This window comes from Suricata suricatta, chromosome 9 (genome assembly GCF_006229205.1).
Source record: "Suricata suricatta isolate VVHF042 chromosome 9, meerkat_22Aug2017_6uvM2_HiC, whole genome shotgun sequence".
In the NCBI taxonomy this organism is placed as follows: Eukaryota; Metazoa; Chordata; class Mammalia; order Carnivora; family Herpestidae; genus Suricata; species Suricata suricatta.
In genome coordinates this window covers 134,327,048-134,346,880 of record NC_043708.1, presented here as the reverse complement: position 1 = coordinate 134,346,880, position 19,833 = coordinate 134,327,048, and the positions used below count along the sequence as shown (strand labels likewise).

Below are 19,833 nucleotides of genomic sequence, written 5' to 3'. Positions count from 1 at the left end.
GTGTGCCACGTGGCCACGTGCTTGAGAAGGGTTAGGGGTCACACGGACACTTTCCTGTGTTGTAAATCATCGCAGAATAAAGGGAGCCAAGAAATACAAGATAAGGCAGGAGCCGGTTGAGGCCTGTGTCACACGAGCACACAAAACACAGGAACCTCTACTGGAAGGGGTGTCGTGTGCCTTCTAGAAACAAGCACACGGGCCCCGTGGGACAAGTAAGAGAATTAAAAACACAAAGCTGAAAATGGAGAGAAGTGTACCACTGCAACCACGTGTGAGAGGCTGGGGCCTCTGTCCCCAGGGCAGGTTCTGGAAATTAAGAAGTGGTAGGGAACCCAGAGGGGCTGGCGTGAAGGCCTGTTTTTAGCCCTGGAAGGCAGGGTTTAAGAGAGGGGCAGGGAAACAGCCACAGATGGAACTCCTGTGACCAAGGGGGAAGCGAGGGATCTTCCTGGAGGCGGTGCCCAAGACGGGCTCCTGTCCCGACTCCTTAGCGGCCCCTGCCCGCTGCCGCGGGTGCAGCAGAGCACCTTTGAAAGGTGCGCGTTCTGAGCAGCGCGCTGAGGGGTTTCTCACTTTCTTCTCACTGAGATCTAAGGCTGCGAGGAAAAAAGAAGGGGCTGTAGGAGAATAAGGAGCTCTCTGAAAGACGCGGCAAATGCAAGCCTGCTTCCTAGGTAAGAGCCGGAATTACGGAGCCTACACTGTGCCCAGGGCTGCTCACTAAGCACACCTCACAGAGGAGAAGGCGTGCCTGTGGGTCAGCTGCCTGGTCAGGCCTGCAGTCAAACCTAGATGGGGGGGGGGGAAGGAGGGGGAGAGAGAGAGAGAGAGAGAGAGAGAGAGAGAGTGTGTGTGTGTGTGAGTGTGTGTGTGTGTGTGTGTGTCCGTCCCCGTCCGGGTGGATGGTGGGATGGGTCAGAAACACACAAAACTCTCTACATGACAACAAATACCAGGTATGATTCTAGAGGAGGGATTGGCAAACCACAGCCCCTCGGCCAAGACCAGACCTCGGCTTGTTTCTGAAAATGAAGTCTCATTAGAACATAGTAACATTCGGGGCACCTGGTGGCTCAGTTGGTTAAGTGACCAACTCCCGATTTTGGCTCAGGGGATGATCCCCTAGGTTTGTGGGATCCAGCCCTGGTGGGACTCTGCCCTGAGCATGGAGCCTGCTTGGGATTCTGTCTCTCTCTCCCTCAAGACAAATAAGTATTAAAACAAAAACGGGGTCACCTTCATTAGCACACGGTCTATGGCCGCCTCTGCTATAACGCCAGAGGTGAACAGCGCGGCCTGACCGCGGGCTGCAACACCCGAAACCTTCACTGCCTGGCCTTTCACCGGAAAGGCCTGCTGACCCCTGGTGTGGACTCAGTGTGGCTTCTAGTCTGCCTCGAACCTGCTCTGTCCTCCGCGTCCGCCTCTCATCTCTCTGGGGTAACCTGCCCACGAGGCGCACTGAGAAGCAAGGGGGCGAAGTGGGAGGGGGGTCACACAACGCCAGGCCGGGCTGCGGGCCAGGGAAGGCTTCTCAAACGACTGTGGTCTCAGAGCACCAGGTCACAGCGGGTGGCCTGCTGTCACCGAGCTGTGGCTTCGGCCCTCTCCCGGGACGTGGGCGGCATGCCCACTCTTTGGACCGCCATTCTGGCAAACACTCAACACTTGTTACTAAAAAAGTTAAAGTTCTCGAATAGATTTTAAAACGACTACTGAACATATTTAATTAGTGCTGGACCTCTCAGCAACTTTGACATGCGAACAGGCACCACGAATCTCTGAGATGAGAACTGTGTACAAGTGCTTCTCACAGAATCCTATTTTGCGGACTCAGTCTATACCGCATACTTTGGAAATGTGGCTTCCTGGAGGTGGGGAGCTGAGAACCTGAACCGAGGCACAAGGGATACATCGTGCACCTGGACCAGAGGGTGGCGTGGCGCACGTGAACAGTTCTGAGCGGGCATGCCACCCACGTCCCGGGAGAGGGCCGAAGCCACAGCTCGGTGACAGCAGGCCACCCGCTGTGACCAGACAGAAGACCCAGAGCGTGAGCCTGGTGCAAGGAGCCAGAGAGCCTCAGCGGTCAGCGCACTACTCAGAACTCCCCTGGCCAAACACACAGGACAGGCCGCTCGGCCAACGATTCACGGGGCAGGGGAGGAAGCGCCCGACACATATGACGATGCAGGTACCGCCGGAGACGTGACCGCGCGTGGCCACCGTCCGCTGCCACAACAATGGGTTCCAGCCACTTAGTGGGACCACCCGGGGGTGCGCATCTGCGGGCTCCTCCAAGCCCAGTCACTGCCCTGCGATGCTCTCCACTGCAGTGACGAAGGGGCCTCAGGAGACAGAGGGACTTCGTGTGTTTAACAAAGTGGTTCTCAACTGGGGGTGATTCTGCCCCTTTGGGACAGTTGGCAATTTCTAGAGACGCTTTTGGTTGTCACAGCTGGGAGGCTGCTACTGGCATCTGGAAGGTGGAGGCCAGGGATGCTGCTCAACATCCCAGAATGCACGCGAGAGGCCCCACATCAAAGAATTCTCTGGCTCAAGAGAGGCCGATAATGCGGAGCCCTCCAGTCCCTGGCTTGAGCCAACAGTAACAGTGACTCAAGTATCAAAGGAACCGGACGGTATCTGTGACCAAATGACATTTACATTTCCCCATATCCTGAAAGAGCCCATTAATTTAGGAAGAGAGGGGTCTGAGCAAATGACAGGAAGAGCCCTCATGGCCTCCGCCTCTGTGAAAGGGCTGCTGTCCCCCCACAACGCTGGCCAACCTCAGCCCTGTATGTGCCCACCGCCTCACACACACACCAAAGGACGGCCAATGGCCCGGACTTAGAATCACCTAGAAATGAACCAAGGCACAGCCCAGCATGCATATTCCTTCCCCACTCCAAATGCAAGCGTATCGCTTAGTCCAAATCAAGTACAACTTTTTTCTCTGTATGAATGAAGATTTCCTTGCCGCAAAGACCTCAGGCCTTGGCTTGATCCCAAATGGGCAGCCCCCTCTGGCTCACGGTAAGTAGGGAAGACACATCATGTACACTTGGCCCCCATGATCAAGCAGTGGCCTGGGGACACGGGAAGGCCTTTCTTACTGGAAGATACTTACCTGAATGTAGGAAATGAAAGAATAGCACAGGGGGGTCAGATGAGAGCCGGACAGTTTCACCTGCAGCGACAGAGAAGGAAACCAGGGTCACTGCAGGACTAACAGGCTTCCCCATTCCTAAGACAGGAATCTGCAACTCACCAGCTTCTCCATATTTTTTGGGATTCCCCCGGAGCTCTGACACACCTGGAGATACTAACCAAAGATTTCCAGGTTAACTGAAATCCTCTAGCAACGTTCCCGGACGCCCCCCTGGTGACTCGGCGGCTAAGGGGGCAGGGCTCACGGCTGACCGGTGATGGGAAAGGAAACCAGCTGCCCTGCTCAGGGAGAAGCCCGGACACAAGGCCTCCCGGGTCCCCTCCTCAAGGCTCCTGAGCCTCCCAGACGACAGGCAATGAAGGGTTTGTTTCGGACTCGCTCAGCTTACTGCTTTAAAAACCTTTCAGGCTGATGGTCCCTGCATCTAGGAAAGCAAGGACTTTGCTGTTTTTCCTTTAATAAATGCCAATGGGGCGCCTGGGTGGCTTAGTAGGTTAAGCGTCCTACTTTGGCTCAGGTCATATCTCATGGCCTGGGAGTTCGAGCCCCACATCGGGCTCTGTGCTGACAGCTCAGAGCCTGAAGCCTACTTCGGATTCTGTGTCTCCCTCTCTCTGCCCCTTCCTTGCTTATGCACTCTCTTTCCTTCATAAATAAATAAAAACATTAAAGGAAAAAATTTTTAATGCCAATAAAGGGGTGGCTGGGTGACTCAGAGGGTTGAGGGACCAGACTGACTCCTGCTCGAGTCATGATGTCACAGTTTGTGGGTCTGAGTCCCGCTGTGCTGTCAATATGGAACCTGATGGAGATCCTCTGTGTCCCTCCTCTGCCCAGCCCCCGTGCATGCACTTTCCGAAAAATTAAACTTAAAAAAAATGCCAACAGGGAGAAGCAGCTTTGAGTATTTCCACTGCAGAAGTGCAGGAGCCACGCCACGTGGCCACATCTGCACCTTCTCAGAGATGGCTGCACTGCTGTCTGGGGACACCGTACGGGGGAGGGGGGGTGTCTACCATCCTTTTTGGGTTGTCTACACCTTTCCAAGTATTTAACGTGGATCATTGCTAGATTCAGAACTGAACCACCCAGTTCCTACCACCCTCCAAATATCAGCTGAGGACCAAAATATTTCAAGTGCTAGAAAAGATTCCTTGTTAACAGATAAAACATAAGCAGCATTAATTAAACTCAGGGCAGAGTATGCCTTGCATTTAAAAAAAAATAGTCTTTCTCCCACCCAAGTACCTGACCTGACCCAAGTACCTGTAAGGCACTTAACACCTACTTGTTAATGGAATGAGAGAAGAAATCAACGCCTCTTTAGTGCCCAGATGGTTTGAAATGGCGTAATTTTGTGTGCGTTGGGGAGCTGGGCTGAATTCTACAGCTTAGTTTAGATTAAGTCTTAGAAGGCATGCGAAGGGGCATACACTTACATGTACTTACAAGCCAAAAAAGTAAGAGCCCCTAAAGGAGATTTAGAATTGTGCCGTCAACTGTTTCTTCCTGGCCCATCATGGAGACACCTCCCACCTACTGCCCAGACCAGACTCGAACCACCACTTGCACAGGAGGTGGCAAGAAGAGCCCCGGACGGGGGCCTCCTCAGCACTGAGCTGCTCTGGGCGAGACTCGGGCCGGCTGGGGTGGGGGCGGCTCCAGTCATCTCTCGGATACTCACGTATCTGACAAGTGCGGTGAGGATGGTGTACATTTTGCAAAGGTCCTTTAGCAAGATGTCCACACAGCTGCCCGACGGCAGGGCTGTCTGCACCAGCTCGTGGAAAGCGGTCAGCAGAGTCCCCAGCTGCATGATGATGGCCTTCTCGACAGGAGGATTTGGCAGGGATGTCTGAGAAGAGGCCTCTTCTAAAGGGAACAAAATCGGCCCAAACCCACTGACCTCATTTCCCAGTCAAGGTGAAGGAGATTTAGAAACCCACTGCCCACCACCAAGCGGGAAGGCTGCAGGGACAGCGAGCATGTAATCCGTCACGCAGCGTCAGTCAGCAGCCGCTCTGTCGTACGCCGCCCCACGGTCCCCTTTGTCCACCACGCTGGGAATCCGGCCCACGCCAGCACACAAATCAACCTGCCCTTTTACACACCCGTCAACCTGCATTTGGCTGACTCTTAACTCTTGGAACTCCATCCTGCATGCATCTTACCTGGTAACATTTCCTGGCTCACTTGTCCCTTAAGCTTGGTGATCAGCCAGTCCACCTCTTCTAGGACCTTCTCAGCCTGACTCAGAACAAGTAACTGTGAAAGAAGAGAACGTCCGGCGTGGCTCACTGGTGCGCCCCGGCCAGCGCGGCGGGGCGCGGGCCTCCGGACACGAGCCGCTCCGATCCCCGCTTCCGGGGGAATACAGCGGGAGGAGCCGAAGACCCGCTCCCACGGCCCGGGGACCCGCACTCACACAAACAGTAGGGGCCGCCGTTCTCAAGGTCACCATCGCAAAGTGGTTTGTTTTCTCCATCTCCACATCCTGCGGAGGCAAAGAGAGGGAGATGTAACGGCAGTGGAGCCGGCCCCCAGTCGGATCCCTGCTCAGGGCGCTGCGAGCGGAGGGCGGCAGTACCTGGTCTATGTCTCCAAGGAGCCCGTGGATGTCCTGGGACAAGTCACGCAGCAGGGTGACAGGGCTCTTGTACAAAACATGGAGGCTGAAGAGCAAATTCATCAAGCCCTTACAAAACGAGGCGTCCTCTGAGAGTGGGAAGGAGAGAAAATGAAAAATTATAACCCGGTCTTCTGGGAATGGTGTGCCGAGCCAGGAACCAGGCTTGCCACGTCCCACATACAATACTGCAGTGCTGCGCACAGTCCATCCAGGGCACCGAGGAACACTTCTGTCCGTGGGCCCAAAGAAGGGAGAGGGTTCCTATTATTAGCCAGCCACTATCACTGTGTAACTAGTACCCCGCTCAAGAAACAGACCTTACCAGGACCCCAGAACCTTCCCTACCTCACTGGCCCCAGCAAGGAACCAGCTACCCCGATTGCCACCAGCACGTCTAGTTTTGTCCAATTTTGAACTTTATCTCGATGGAACTGAGCAGTGAGCACTCTTTATGTGCCTGGCATCTCCTGTTCACCACCAAGTTTGTGCAGTCACTGCACGTTGTGTGTTAGTGGCCTGGGTGTGTGCCCGCGGCCGTCCCTCTATCCGCTGCACTGCTGACAGACACGTGGGCTTGTTTCCGCCCATAAACACAGCGCTGCTGGGAGAACCGGGAGAGGGGCTGCTGGCCCGTAACCAGACGCGGCCCAACGGTTTCCCGAGCGGCTGCGTCAGCGCAGACCTCCCCCGGCGCTGGACGAGAGCCGACCGCACCGCGTCCCTACCCGCACTCGGCAAGTGCGGACGAGAAAGTGTGCGTCTCTCATGTTGGTCCTCCTGGTGACCGTGTGATGAGCACCTTTCCTTTTTAAATGCTATATATTTGGCAAAGATGATTTTATCTAAAGCCTAAAAGGAAACGAGGAACGAGACTTACCCTGGCTGTTCTCCTTGCAAATCTTGGACGTCCAGGATAGCATCTGCACAAACTAGAGATCATTCCGATATTAGAGAAACACGCCGAAGACACGCAGGCCTAGGTGCTGTCAGACTGGAAGAGCTCTGGACCTTCCTAAACCTTGTCACCTGTGCCAAAGTGTGTGCCTGCATCTAAAGTGCTGATCTACTAAGACTAACATAAAAATTAGTCCAAAATTATTATAGGAATTACTGATTCTGCTCTCGTAATATAACAAACATATGACTTAATTCTCAGAGTCTGTGCTGTCGTTAAGGACCAAAGGTCCGGGGGTCTGGGCTCCTACCCCCGAGCTTCGTCTACCCCCACCACCATGGTCGAGGGCTAATGCACCTCCCCCCCCTTCCCAGCCACACCTGAGGCACCTGGAAGACTACCAGTCAAATGGAGAGATGCAGGAGACCGAGATCCTGGCCATAAAGATGGCGGAATTAGCTTCTAGGAGCCAAGAGGCCAGAGGTTAGAAGGCAGCAGGGGAAAGGGAAGAAGAGGCAAACACCCAGATGCGGTTTTCTTAGGTGAGCAGAGGCGGCTTCGGGCCTGGGGACGGCGTGGTCCTGAGAGGCCAGGCCAAGCCTGCTCTCTGGCTGCTCCCTGAACGGCTGCTCGGCCACACAGGCCCTGGCGTCCAGTGTACTTAAGTGCAAAATGACCAGCAAAAACTCAACTCAAATTTTGGTCTGTTGAGGAAAAAAATAAATTGATGCTAATTCTGAAAGGTCTCTGTCAACGGATGTAAAAAGGTCTTCAGGTGGAGCGCCTGGGTGGCTCAGTCGGTTAAGTGTCCGACTTCGGCTCAGGTCAGGATCTCGCGGTTCACGAGTTTGAGCCCCACTTTGGGCTCTGTGCCGACAGCTTGGAGCCTGGAACCTGCTTCAGATTCTGTGTCTCCACCTCTCTCTGCCCCTTCCCCACTCACACTCTGTCTCTGTCTCTCAAAATAAGTAAGTATTGGGGCACCTGGGTGGCTCAGGTCATGATCTCACGGTTTGTGGGTTCGGGCCCCGCGTTGGGCTCTGTGCTGACAGCTCAGAGCCTGGAGCCTGCTTCGGATTCTGTGTCTCCCTCTCTCTCTGGCCCTCCCCTGCTCGCACTGTCTCTCAAAAATAAATTTAAAACATTGAAAAAAAATTTTTTTAATAATATTAAAAAATTAAAAAAAAAGAAAGGTCTCCAGATTCTGTGTGAGATGTAACAAGCTGCATGCAGAACAAGCTCTTGTGTGCAGACAGGCAGGGCCGGAGGAAGAGCCAGATTCCTGTTTGCTTCCACAGGAATCAAGGAACTCTTGAGGATACTTGAGAAACTAAGCACCGTTACTTCCTTGGGGGAAGAGAACAGAACAGGTGGAGGGCAGGACAGGAGGGAGACCATTCACTCTAAGTCTTCCTATCATTTCCGGTTTTCAAATCATAGGACTTCATTACCCACTCAAATTTAAAGTGTTTTAAAGAGATTATCTGAAATGACTGAGGTGGGTGGGTGATGCATTTTGAATTAGGATATTTTCCTACAGAGATGAGCCTTTCCGAAGCCCCGGATCTCCCTCACACGCCCCCTCCCTGGCACTGTCTCTCTCCGAGTGCTCTGTCCGCGGCGCAGCATCAGGGAAGGGGTGAGCGGCTGGGCGCCAGGCCGACGCGAGGAGCTAGCCAGACGGCCTCTCTCTCGGCTACGGGAAACTGGCACAGGAAGTTCAGGCTCGCTTTTCAGCACTCAGAGCCGTCAGAGTCCGGGACTACCGTCTCCTCAAAGACAGGCCCACACAAGGAGCAGGAAGCAGCTGTGGGAGGGGCACGCAGCCCCAGGCACGGTGGGCGCTCTGCCTCATCCTGTAGGGAGATCACTCCTGAACGGACAGGCCCATAAAACATGGCCCCTCTCTTCTATGTGTGGGAACGCTCATGGGGCACACATTTCTCCAGGTGCGGGCACACCTACTCACACACACACACCCGTCTTGCAGACTTGTTTCTGCTTTGGGACTGTAGTCACGTTTTCTGACTTAATCACCTTTTGCTGAATGTCTCCCAAACTCCATACCAGCAAACCCTGCCTAACATGAAACGGCTCTGGGCATGGAGGGGGCACTTGTGGGGAAGAGCCCTGGGTGTTATAGGGAAACCAATGTGACAATAAACTATTAAAAAAAAAATTAACGGCTCAATGTCAGCCACCTCCATAATTAATATGCTTTTATCTTAGAAAAGAGGAAACACCCAAGAGTGAGTAAAAACAAGCTACGAAGGCTGAAGGCACCAAAGATAAAGAAGCTTTTTTTCCTAGTAAACTGCTGACAACGGTCCTGGGCACTGGCCACAAAAAGGCGGGATGTTCTTGCCCTAGGGCTGCGTGTGATTATGTTACGGAAGACACACTATGTAAGAAAGGAAATGTATTCCATATCTTATATTAACTCAGGGACATGAAGAAACATATTACTTAAAAATAAGATATAAGGAGCACTTCAGGTGCTGCTGAGTGGCTCAGTCAGTGGAGCGTCAGGAGCGTCAGGATCGCATGGTCCCGGGACTGAGCCCTCAGCTGGGCTCCGCACTGAACGGGGAGCCTGCCGGTCCTCTCTCCCTGCCCCTCCCCCTCTCCCAAGCACGCGCGCAATCCGTCAATATTAAAAAAACAAACAAACAAAAAAAAACCCCCAGCAGACATTCAGCTAGATACAATGCAGCTGAGCCTCGAACAGTGCAGGGGTCAGGGGCACTGACCCCCTGTGCAGTCAAAAATCCACGTAGAACTTCCAGCTCCCCAGAAATGTAACCGCTGATAGCCTACTGTTAACCAGAAACCCGTGTAGCACATCTATAGTCTACTAACATTATATGTACTACACAGTATATTTTTACAATACAGCTGGGGCAAAGAAAAGCTTATTAAGAAAATCATCAGGAGAAAAAGATACACTTATAAGACTGGACTGCACTTACGAACTGCACTTTGAACCCACACAGTTCAAACCTGTGCTATTCAAGGGCCAACCGTACTCCCCCCCCTCCCCCGCCTCTGGGGGAGGCTAGCGGGACTGAGCGACCGGCACCTCTCTCTACCTGAGGGGAGGACGGCTCCAGCAGCTTGGACAAGCCGGAGAGAACGGTGACCAGCAGCAGGGCCTCTCTGCCATTGAAGTCTTCCTCTGGGCCGCTAAGTAAATTCAACAAGGACCTCTGGGAAAGGCAAGCACACGTGGAAACATCAGCGGGCATGTTCCTATCATGGGGAAGAGCCCTCGGGCCAGACATCCCGAAGGCTGGGGCAGACAGGCCTCAAAGCTACCGCAACTCCAAGACGACAGAATCTGAAAATAAACCCCGGTCAGATGCGTGCCCTTCCCGCCCCGTTCTCGACCACAGATCCGGGGGTTCTCCTGAAGACCATGACCCCTCCTCCTCTAACTCTGCCAAACGTACACCAGGAACCAACAGTGCCCCCACCTCGGGGTGGCTCCACCGACCTCAGGGTCAGACCGCGGCCCAGGCCCAGCATTCCACGCAGCCCTTCCGTTTGTTTCCCTGCCCTGTTCCCTTCTCTCCACCGGAAATCCTCTCCATTTTGTTTTTTTCTCGCTCAGTGTAAACTCCCCAAGGGTAGGGGTTTTGTTTCTTGTTTCCTGCTATATCCCCAGCACCTGAAATGGTCCCTGGCACAGAGCAGGACCCTGAATACTGTGACAACTACTGGCCAGAAACTAAGGCTTCAATGTCTGGTCTTTATGCAATCTGATAAAGCCAAACTACACCGGGGACACAAACCAAAGACATTAACTCTCTACCTTAATGGGCTATCTCCTCCTGTCAACTCTAATGTGATTCTACGGGCTGAGTGGCTTAACACCCGTCCCCCCACGACCCTCGGGTGCACGACCTTCTACTCTGCAGACCGGTGTCCCGCCGCCTGGATGCCGACCCAGAAGAAGGCATGCCCTCCCCGCTCGCGGGGGCCCCCCCCCCCCCCCCCCCCCCCCCCCCCCCCCCCCCCCCGCGCCCAGCTCAGGGCCCCCCCTCCCGGCCCTCAGAGGAGCCAGGCGGCCCGCCGAGCTGCTCACCTGAAACTGCCGGACCTGGAACGCCGCTCTGTGAGTGACGCTGCCGTCCACCTCCTCGCCCTCCTCGGCCGGGGCACCTAGGAAAGGGGAGAACGCTGCCTTCTCTGAAATGGACTTACTTATTATGCTTTTTTTGGCCATTTAATATGAAGTTAAGAGTTTTAGAAAGCCAAAAAAATAAAAGTCTGGGGGCGGACTTAAATATATGCCTAACGTTCTGCTGTTGGCTAATCCCTTCAATTTCCCGTCACTATTTGTGGCGTGCAGAATCAGTAACTGCCAATTCTGAGTCCACTAGATGTCGCCCCTTAGCCACGTGAGGACTGCTCGCGGGTGTCCTCTGGTAGGTTAACAAGCAGAATCCAGAGCTTTGGTTAAGAAAGAGAACCCCAGATCAAGTCCGTTTGTCAAAGCTGAAATGCCCACCCAGAGCCCTGAGGAAGTGCGGAATCCTGGGCTCGAAGAACTGCTGCACGGCACTGAAGATCTTCTCTAAGCCCTCCAAGCACAGCAGGGAGATGCTCTTCCCTTTCTCTTTCTTCCCCGAATCTTCCACGGACGTAGGAATGGAAGTGTATCTCCAAAGTAAGACCCTGAGGATAAGACACACGATTTTATTAGTGTCAGGTTCACTCAGGTCAATTTATACACTGCGAAAGTCATATGCTGTACACACACGTTCGATGTGTTTTACCGAACTTTCCAGTTGGGTCATCGTCCCAAAAGTTCCCCATGGCCCCTCTGCCAGTCACTTCTCTCCTGACTTCCCAAGCACCCACTGATCTGATTCTTGAGTCTTATCCCTATGGGTTTTGCTATTTACAAAATAACATGTAAAAATGGTAGCCTTCGTAGGTAGCTTCCTGAGTCTAGCTCTCCTAATCTAACATATACTTCCCGCGATTCACCTATGTTGCTGCAGAGTTTGGAATTTTTTATGTAGACAATTATTCTTGTTATTTCTTCCTTCCCACTCTGGATGCCTTTTATTGCCTTTTCCTGCCTTGCTGCACTGGCTAGGACGTCCAGGGCGATGAATAACAGCGGTGAGAGCATGGGGCGGGGGTGGGAAGCACTCAGTCCTTAATCATTAAGTCTGGTACTGACTGTAGGTATTGTGGATTCCCTCTGCCAGACTGATAAAGTTCTCTTTTATTCCTAATTTGCTGAGAGATTTTATCATGAATGTTTAATTTTCTGTATCTACTGAGATGATTAGTGTTTCCCTTTAGTCTGCTGATATAACTGTAACGAGTGATATACATTTTTTTTTTTTTACAAAGTTTATTCATTTGAGAGTGCGCACAAGTGGGGGAGGGGAAGAGGGAGAGAATCTCATTCAGGCTCTGTGTGGTCAGGGCACAGGGTTTGGGGCTCAAACCCACAAACTGTGAGATCATGACCTGAGTTAAATCAAGAGCCAGATTTTTAAAAAAAATGTTTATTTACTTTTGAGAGAGACAGAGCATGCGTGGGGGAGGGGCAGAGAGGAGACAGACACAGGCTATGAAGCAGGCTCCAGGCTCTGAGCTGTCAGAGCAGAGCCCGATGCGGGGCCCGAACCCACAAACCGTGAGATCATGACCTGAGCCAAAATCACTCAATCGACTGAACTATCCAGGTGCCTCCTTACAGATTTTGAGCCAACTTGGCATTACAGAAAAAAATTCCACTTAATTACATCATATTTCTTACAAATTGTTAGGTTTAATTTGCTACTATTTTTTTTACATCTACATTCATATGGGAAATTGATCGGTAGTTTTCTTATGTCTGGCTGAGTTTGGCATTATGGAATGCTGGCTTCATAAAGTCAATCAGGACATCTTTATTCTCTTATTTTCTGGAAAAGTTTGCATAAATTGGCATTATTTCTTTCTTAAATGTTTGGTAAATTTCACCAGTAAAGACATCTAGCCATGCAGTTTTGAGGGAAATTTTTGAACTACAAATTCAGTTTCTTTTTCTTTTAAAGATTTTATTTTTAAGTAATCTCAATCCTCAATGTGGGACTCAAACTCACAACCCCAACATCAAGACTCCCATGCTCTTCCAACTGAGCCAGTCAGGTACCCCTCAATTTCTTTTTTTGGGTAAAGTTTATTTTGTGAGAGAGAGAGCGAGCGAGCAAGCGAGTGAGCACAAGCGGGGGAGGAGCAGAGAGAAAGAATATCCCAGACAGGCTCCACGCATTCAGTCAGGAGCCGATGGAGGGCTTGAACTCCCTAGCCAGGAGATCATGATCTGAGGCGAAATTAAGAGTCAGACGCTTAAGTCAGACGCTTAACCAACTGAGCCACCCAGGTGCCCCCTCAATTTCTTCAATAGTCACAGGATGATTCAAGTTACCTATTTCGTCCTGATTTCAAAAGATTTGTCCATTTCATTGACATAACCCAGCCTCCTGGCATGAAACTGTCAGCCGCCCACCATTGTCAACGTTTCCCTTCTGCAGAATCAGCAGTGATCACTCCGCTTCCGCACATCTGGTATTTGTGATTTGTGTCTTCTCGGTTCTCCTCACCAGTCTGGCTAAGATTTACTGCATTTACTGATCTCAAAGATTCAGCTTCTGGCTGCATCCCTTTTTCCTATGATCTGTTTCTATTTTCATTGGTTCTACTTTGTTTTATTACTTCTTCCTTATTTTACTTTCATCTGTTTTCCTTTATTTTCTTAACATGGAAGCTTAGAGATTTGCTATTTTTTTCCTAACATAAGCACTGACTGTTACAAATTTCTACCTAAACACTGCTTTAGCTGGATCATACAAATTATGAAATGTAGTATGTTCACTTTCATTCTGTTCAAGACATTTTCTGATTTCTGACTTCCTCTTTGAGTATGAATATTCAGAAATGCATCTAACTTCCAAATATACAAGGATAATCCAGTTATTTAAAAAATAAAAAAATATTTATTACTACTTTCTTATCTAATTCAGTTGTGCTCAGATAACATACTGAATTCTATTTCAAAAATTTGTTCAGTGTTTTACGGCCCAAAATATGGTCCATTTTGATAAATATGCCATGCGGACGTGAAAAGTATGTGCATTTTGAAACTGTTGTTAACTGTTATATAAATACCCATGAAGTCAAGCTGGATGATCATGCGGCTCAAGCCTTCTATGTCCTTCCTGATTTCCTACCTACCAATTCTCTAATGATTTCTAACAGGGGAGGAGTGATTTGCTTATTTCTCCTTCAGTTCTATCAGTTTTTGCTGAATGAATTTTGGTGCTTTGCTGTTAGGTTCACATACATTAAGGTTGTTATGTCTCCCTGATCAATTACTTAGTATTACACAATATCCCTCTTTATTCCTAGTATTAGAAGAACATTTTCTATGTAGCTCACATTCCACATCAAAGCAGGACAGGAAAACACTCTGTCAGCGACCGCACCTACACTTTTACGGCCCACCCCACTTCAGACCAGCCTCATCCCCGGCCCGTCTCCTCTCTTGGAGACCCCACAGCGAGTGGAACAGGTTTCTGAGGGTGAGTGCTTTACCGAGTGATATCACAGAGGCTCTGGAAGAGCCTCTCCGGGTGTTGGCCGTCGGGGCCACTCACGTGCCCGGTCTCCTTCAGCTGCTGGGCCTTCTGCAGGGCCACCCCCACTGCGTAGCGCATGAAGTCGTTGCTGGACCTTAGAACCGACAGGCTCTCCTCGTGGCTTTGGGCACTGTCCCTAGAGAGAGAGAAGAACAGATTTCCCTACTGCTACTGGGATCTGGAATTAGGTTTTCTAGGAACTACTTGGAAGAGCAGGACCTGGCAGGTTCTTACTGACAGACCCCGGCAGCCCAGGCCACGGCCACCTTTTCACAACTTCCGTTCTCGGTGTTCCCTTATTTCCCCCTCCCCCAATCCCTTCACCTGGATAAAATATAAACGTCAGCCTCAGTTTCCCTTGCTGCTGTTGTTAATACTTTGTTTTTTCAGTAAGGTTTTTCTTTTATCCCTTTTTATCTGTTGTACTGGTCAAGCCACTTAGGAAGATTTCCCTACAATACTTTACTGCAATTTATCTCTTTCTGTTCAGTAGTCCGTTGTTTCTGAGATTTCCTCAAATAATTCAAGGTATTCTTTAAAGTGATTACCTAGAATTATCCAGCTTTCATTTCACGAAACTCACAAAAAGCTCCTGACTTACTGCTTATCCTACATACACAAGAGCTGTGAATCCAAACTAGATGATACTGGTGAGCGCGGGCAGCTGTCACCACGTTTGGCGCACACACACTGTGCGCACTCCGTTACCACCTTACCTGAAAAGAGCAGTGAGAAGATCAGACACAAATTTCATGGACAAAAAACTATCATTCGTTTTGCTGGCCGTCTTAGTTTTGCCTTTGCCCGCCTTTTCGTTAAGGATGTCAGAGAGTTTCTTGTAGCACATAAATAAGCTCAGAACCTCCTCAAGCTTATTCTTACTGTATAAGAGGAAAAAGAGACCACTAAGGATAAGCCTCAGAATACTGGGGTTTACTTTCACACCCAATAACAAGGAAATCACAGTGTGTCTTTAGGCATTCTAGATGTTCTATTTTAAACACATTATAAATGAATAAACTTGCTTTAACCCCCAGATCACTCTAACCCACCTGTGTTATTTTTCTCTTATTTACACCAGTCAGTGCAGAGCATGAAAGTCCAACGCCACCAAACCATCAACATTTCTCTACTGAAATTAGAACTTGAGTTCAGGGTTTGGAAATTCTGGATAAATGGAAACCTGCTAGAGGGACAATACTCCCCAGCCCTGTGGCGTGTGTTTTGGCGTTGTCTGTCTCAGGCCAGATGCTCAGCTAAGAGACAGCGTCATGACCTTTGGTCTGTTAGCATCTAGCATGCTGTTAGAGTTTAAAAAACAAACAAAAACCATAAAGTGGAGTACTCATCAAATTGCAAGGAGAGTCATACACAGCAGTACGTTACCTAAAATTACTTATGGAGAAGTTGTATTCTATGAGAACCTCACAAACTCCCATCACAAGAGAAGCACAGATATTATTTTTGATGCCAACACCAGTGCTCTGAGAAAAATCTGCGGATTTATCCTAAAAGGCAAAAGATAAAAATTAGTAAGGTTTCGGGGCACCTGACTGGCTCAGTTGGTGGAGTAACTCTTGATCTCAAGGTTGTGAGTTTGAGCCCCATGCTGGGTGCAGAGATTACTTAACTATAAGATCTTAAAAAAAAAATATCGATATACAGAAGAACTGATGCATAGGGGCACATGGACCCCAATGTTCATAGCAACACTTTCAACAACAGCCAAATCATGGAAAGAGCCTAAATGTGCATCAGCTGATGAATGGATCAAGAAGATGTGATTTATATATATGTACACAATGGAGTACTACCTGGCAATGAGAAAGAATGAAATCTGGCCATTTGTAGCAAAATGGATGGACCACAAGGGAGTCATGCTAAGTGAAATAAGTCAGGCAGAGGAGGACAGATACCATATGTTGTCACTCATGGGTCTAACAGGAGAGACCTAACAGAGGACCACGGGGGAGGGGAAGGGGAAAGTAGTTGGGGAGAGGGAGGGAAGCAAACCATGAGACTCTTGAATCCTGAGAACAAACTGGGGGCTGATGGGGGAGGGGGTCAGCGGAAGGGGGGTGATGGGCATGGAGGAGGGCGCTTGTCAGGATGAGCACTGGGGATTACATGGAAACCAACTTGACTATAATTAACTGTAAAAGAAATCAACTATAAAAGAAGAAAAAATCAATAAGCAGGGTGCCTGGGGGTCTCAGTTGGGTAACCATCCGACTCTTGATTTCAGCTCAGGTCACGATCTCTCAGTTTCTGAGACTGAGCCCCGAGTCAGGCTCTACACTGACAGTGCGAAGCCTGCTTGGGGTTCTCTCTCTCTCTCCCTCTCTCTCTGCCTCTCTCCTGCTTGCGCACTCTCTCTCTCACACTTAAAAAAATTAATAAGCTATTAAAAAGCCTCCATTGTTCGACAGAGCTGAGACTTGGCCATTACCAGTTCAAAGTCCTCCAGCTCACTCTTAATCATTCTGGTCGTAAGAGACTCCAACAGATCTTCCAGCTCTTGGTAGACCCCCTCCTCCTCCTCCTCCTCTTCTTCCTGCTGCAGGGGCACCGCTTTCCTCTTACACCAGGCCAAACAGTGCTGGGCACAGCACAGCAGATAGTCCTACGGGAGAAAACAGTCAGCATTCTGGAGTGTTTAAGGGATCACCAAGGAGGCTGCTGGTAATCAACGAATAATTCTAACCTATTATAGGCTAAAGTAAGTTATTTGTTAGCATCACAAATTAAATCAACCTGAATTAAAACTGGAAAACATTAACTGAACTAACAAAGGTACTCTTGCATTCTTTCCTGGTCTTTCCCCCAAAACTGGCTTTCTAAGAGGTGGACACCTTAGGGCGCACCATCAGCACGCTCCTTCTGATCCAGTGGAACACCATGAAGCCCGGCTGTGCAGTTAAATCCTCTCTGGCTATTGAGTCCCAGAGGCTGTTCTGACAAGAGCTTGTGATGAGGGGATCGTGGGGAGCCCAACAGAGCACCTCGGGCTCAGGCACCGAAGGCCCGGCATGCAGGCGGGACCTGACAGCCCAGAGACCGCCTCCTTCCCCTTCACGGGCTCTAAGCTGCTTGGGGGGGGTGGAGCTTCAGTTTTTACCTTCTTTCCCTGTCTGTCTGAGGCTGGAGAGCAAGAACAGAAAACCACCTGTCCTAGTTCCCGTGAGGGTTCAAGCTCTGCCTAAATCATACTCTCCCTCTGGACTAATGAGGCAGGTCTCCTGGGTTCATCTGCTGCCGAGTGGCCTCCCTTCCCCATTCCAAATATTCAGTGCATTGAAACAGTCAAAGAGGCGCAGATGGGAGACGAAAACGCTCCTTGGGGGGGTGATGGTTACCTGGATTTTGTAAAAATGGAGAGATCTTACCAATAGGTCCAAGGTTGTGATGGGTCAGACAAGATACGAAGGGAAGATTTAAGAGTCAAACTTCACTGGAAGTACGAGAAGAGTGCTTTGAGGAAAGGTATCTCTTCCTGAGGACGGACTCTTATCGACAGGGTTGATTCTTTTACTTAACAGTAAAAATAATGGTTAGAGGAGGAATAGAAGTCTCACCAGGGGTTCTTGTAGACAGATCCGGTCTCCTTGGGCTAAAACACAAGCTTCTAATTTCAGAGGCGGCAGCACATCAGGTTTTGGCTCATAGTACTGTTTTAACTATGTATGGTAAGGAAGAAAGGACACAGGCTCATCAATGCTTTTCACTTCAACTGGTCAAACTAATGGCACCTTTAATGTCCAATGCCTTCGAAGACATACTTCCCAAGTGTCCAAAGAACAATGCAGCAAAATATGTGTTGCCTTGGCTCAACTCATCCTTTTCCCCTCACTTTAGGCATCACTCTGGGATCTCTCCTACTCCATTTCTACTGTCTCATAAAACATCACGCTCTCTCACATCAATTCCTAAACCTGCATAAGCAATCAGCATTTCTAGTGCAGCTTGATAGTTGAGAATATAAGATAAGCTCTACAGTCAGAATGGCTGAGGTCAGGCCCCAGATTCACCCACTTGTTAATAATTTTGGTAAACGCATCCTTACCTTCGTTCCTCATCTGTGATGAAATATTACTATAAGCATATAAGGCTGTATAAGAATTAAACAAGCCGATATGTGTAAAGTGCTAAAAACACTACTTAGCACATAATAGAGATCAAGAAATGTTAGCTATTATTTTTCTCCTTTTTACTTTGAGTCTGCAGTTTTACTGGTACACATACAAACCTGACTTGGGAAGCACTGTTCTATACCTTAATCACAATTTTCTATGCTTGTTAAGTGCATGAATGTTGATGGGCTGATTACTACAGCTTGAAATATACACTACAGAGGACGTCTGGGTGGCTCAGTCGGTTAAGCGTCCGGCTTGGCTCAGGTCATGATCTCATGGTTTGTGGGTTCGAGCCCCGTGTTGGGCTCTGTGCTGACAGTTAGCTCAGGGCCTGGAGCCTGTCTTGAGATTCTATGTCTACCTCTCTCTCTGACCCTCCTCTGCTCATGCTGTCTGTCTCTCTCAAAAATAAATAAAACATTAAAAAAATATTTTAAAAAAGAAAGATACACTATAGTTAATAAGATATAAATTTTATACAGGATCAGGCTTGAGGCCCAATGGAAATCTTTTGATAAATAGTATAGGGACCTTCCAGTAATTTCTATACATCTGAGATCTCAACTTCAAATGGAGCTTCTTCAGAATTATAACAAAGCAATGGCATACAAACGTAGGGGGACAGGGAGAAAAAGAGAGAGCACTTTTTAGCCAAGTGGTGAACACGAAAAAACAGCTACCTCCAACCTGGAGTGGTTTGCTTCTTTTTCTTTTTTTTTGAAGTTTATTTATTTTGAGAAGAGAGCAAGCATGCACGCACATGGGAGAGGGGCAGAGAGAATTCCAAGCAGGCTCTGCACAATTAGCAAAGACCCCGACACGGGGCTCGATCCCACAAACTATGAGATCATGACGTGAGCCGAAATTAAGAGTCAGACACTCAACTGATGAGCCTCCCAGGTGCCTGGGCTGCCTCTCTCTTTGGTCTCTCCCTGCCTTCTGAGTAACGGGGTAAGTTTCAGATTATACCTAGGAAGCTTCAAGAGTGTTACAAACCAAGAAACTCCCAACATATAAAAAAGATTCAAATACCACGTAATAAAATATTACTTTGCTATAAAAGGGAATGCTACAAGATGGTTCAGTCGGTGAAAGCCGTCAGGCACAAAAGACCACATGCTGTGCGCTTCCACTTACATGACGTGTGCACAACGAACAAATCTAGAGAGACAGAAAGATGATCAGTGACTGCTTAGGAGGTGGTAGGAGAGGAATGAGAAAATTAGGGGGTGTTAGCTAACGGGTGTCAGACTTTCTGAGATGATGAAATAAATATTCTAAAACTGACTGTGGTGCCGGCCGCACAACTCTATGAATACACTAAAAACCAATGAGTCGAACACTTAATTAAAAAA

General features: G+C 49.3%; 1 protein-coding gene across 2 annotated transcripts in view; it reads right to left on the bottom strand.

Annotated features, from left to right (window-relative positions):
• Positions 1-19,833, bottom strand: part of FANCI (FA complementation group I) — a 74,526-nt gene that overhangs the window by 3,466 nt on the left and 51,227 nt on the right. For both annotated transcript variants that reach the window (XM_029950243.1, XM_029950244.1), the window contains exons 20-34: positions 17,921-18,022; positions 16,795-16,968; positions 15,732-15,853; positions 15,062-15,226; positions 14,302-14,481; positions 11,213-11,379; positions 10,787-10,863; positions 9,792-9,908; positions 6,685-6,736; positions 5,766-5,893; positions 5,604-5,672; positions 5,350-5,443; positions 4,863-5,050; positions 3,278-3,331; positions 3,137-3,196 (exon numbers count right to left, since the gene is read on the bottom strand). In XM_029950243.1, the coding sequence (XP_029806103.1) occupies positions 3,137-3,196; positions 3,278-3,331; positions 4,863-5,050; positions 5,350-5,443; positions 5,604-5,672; positions 5,766-5,893; positions 6,685-6,736; positions 9,792-9,908; positions 10,787-10,863; positions 11,213-11,379; positions 14,302-14,481; positions 15,062-15,226; positions 15,732-15,853; positions 16,795-16,968; positions 17,921-18,022 (1,749 nt within the window). The remainder of the gene's footprint in view (positions 1-3,136; positions 3,197-3,277; positions 3,332-4,862; positions 5,051-5,349; positions 5,444-5,603; positions 5,673-5,765; positions 5,894-6,684; positions 6,737-9,791; positions 9,909-10,786; positions 10,864-11,212; positions 11,380-14,301; positions 14,482-15,061; positions 15,227-15,731; positions 15,854-16,794; positions 16,969-17,920; positions 18,023-19,833) is intronic.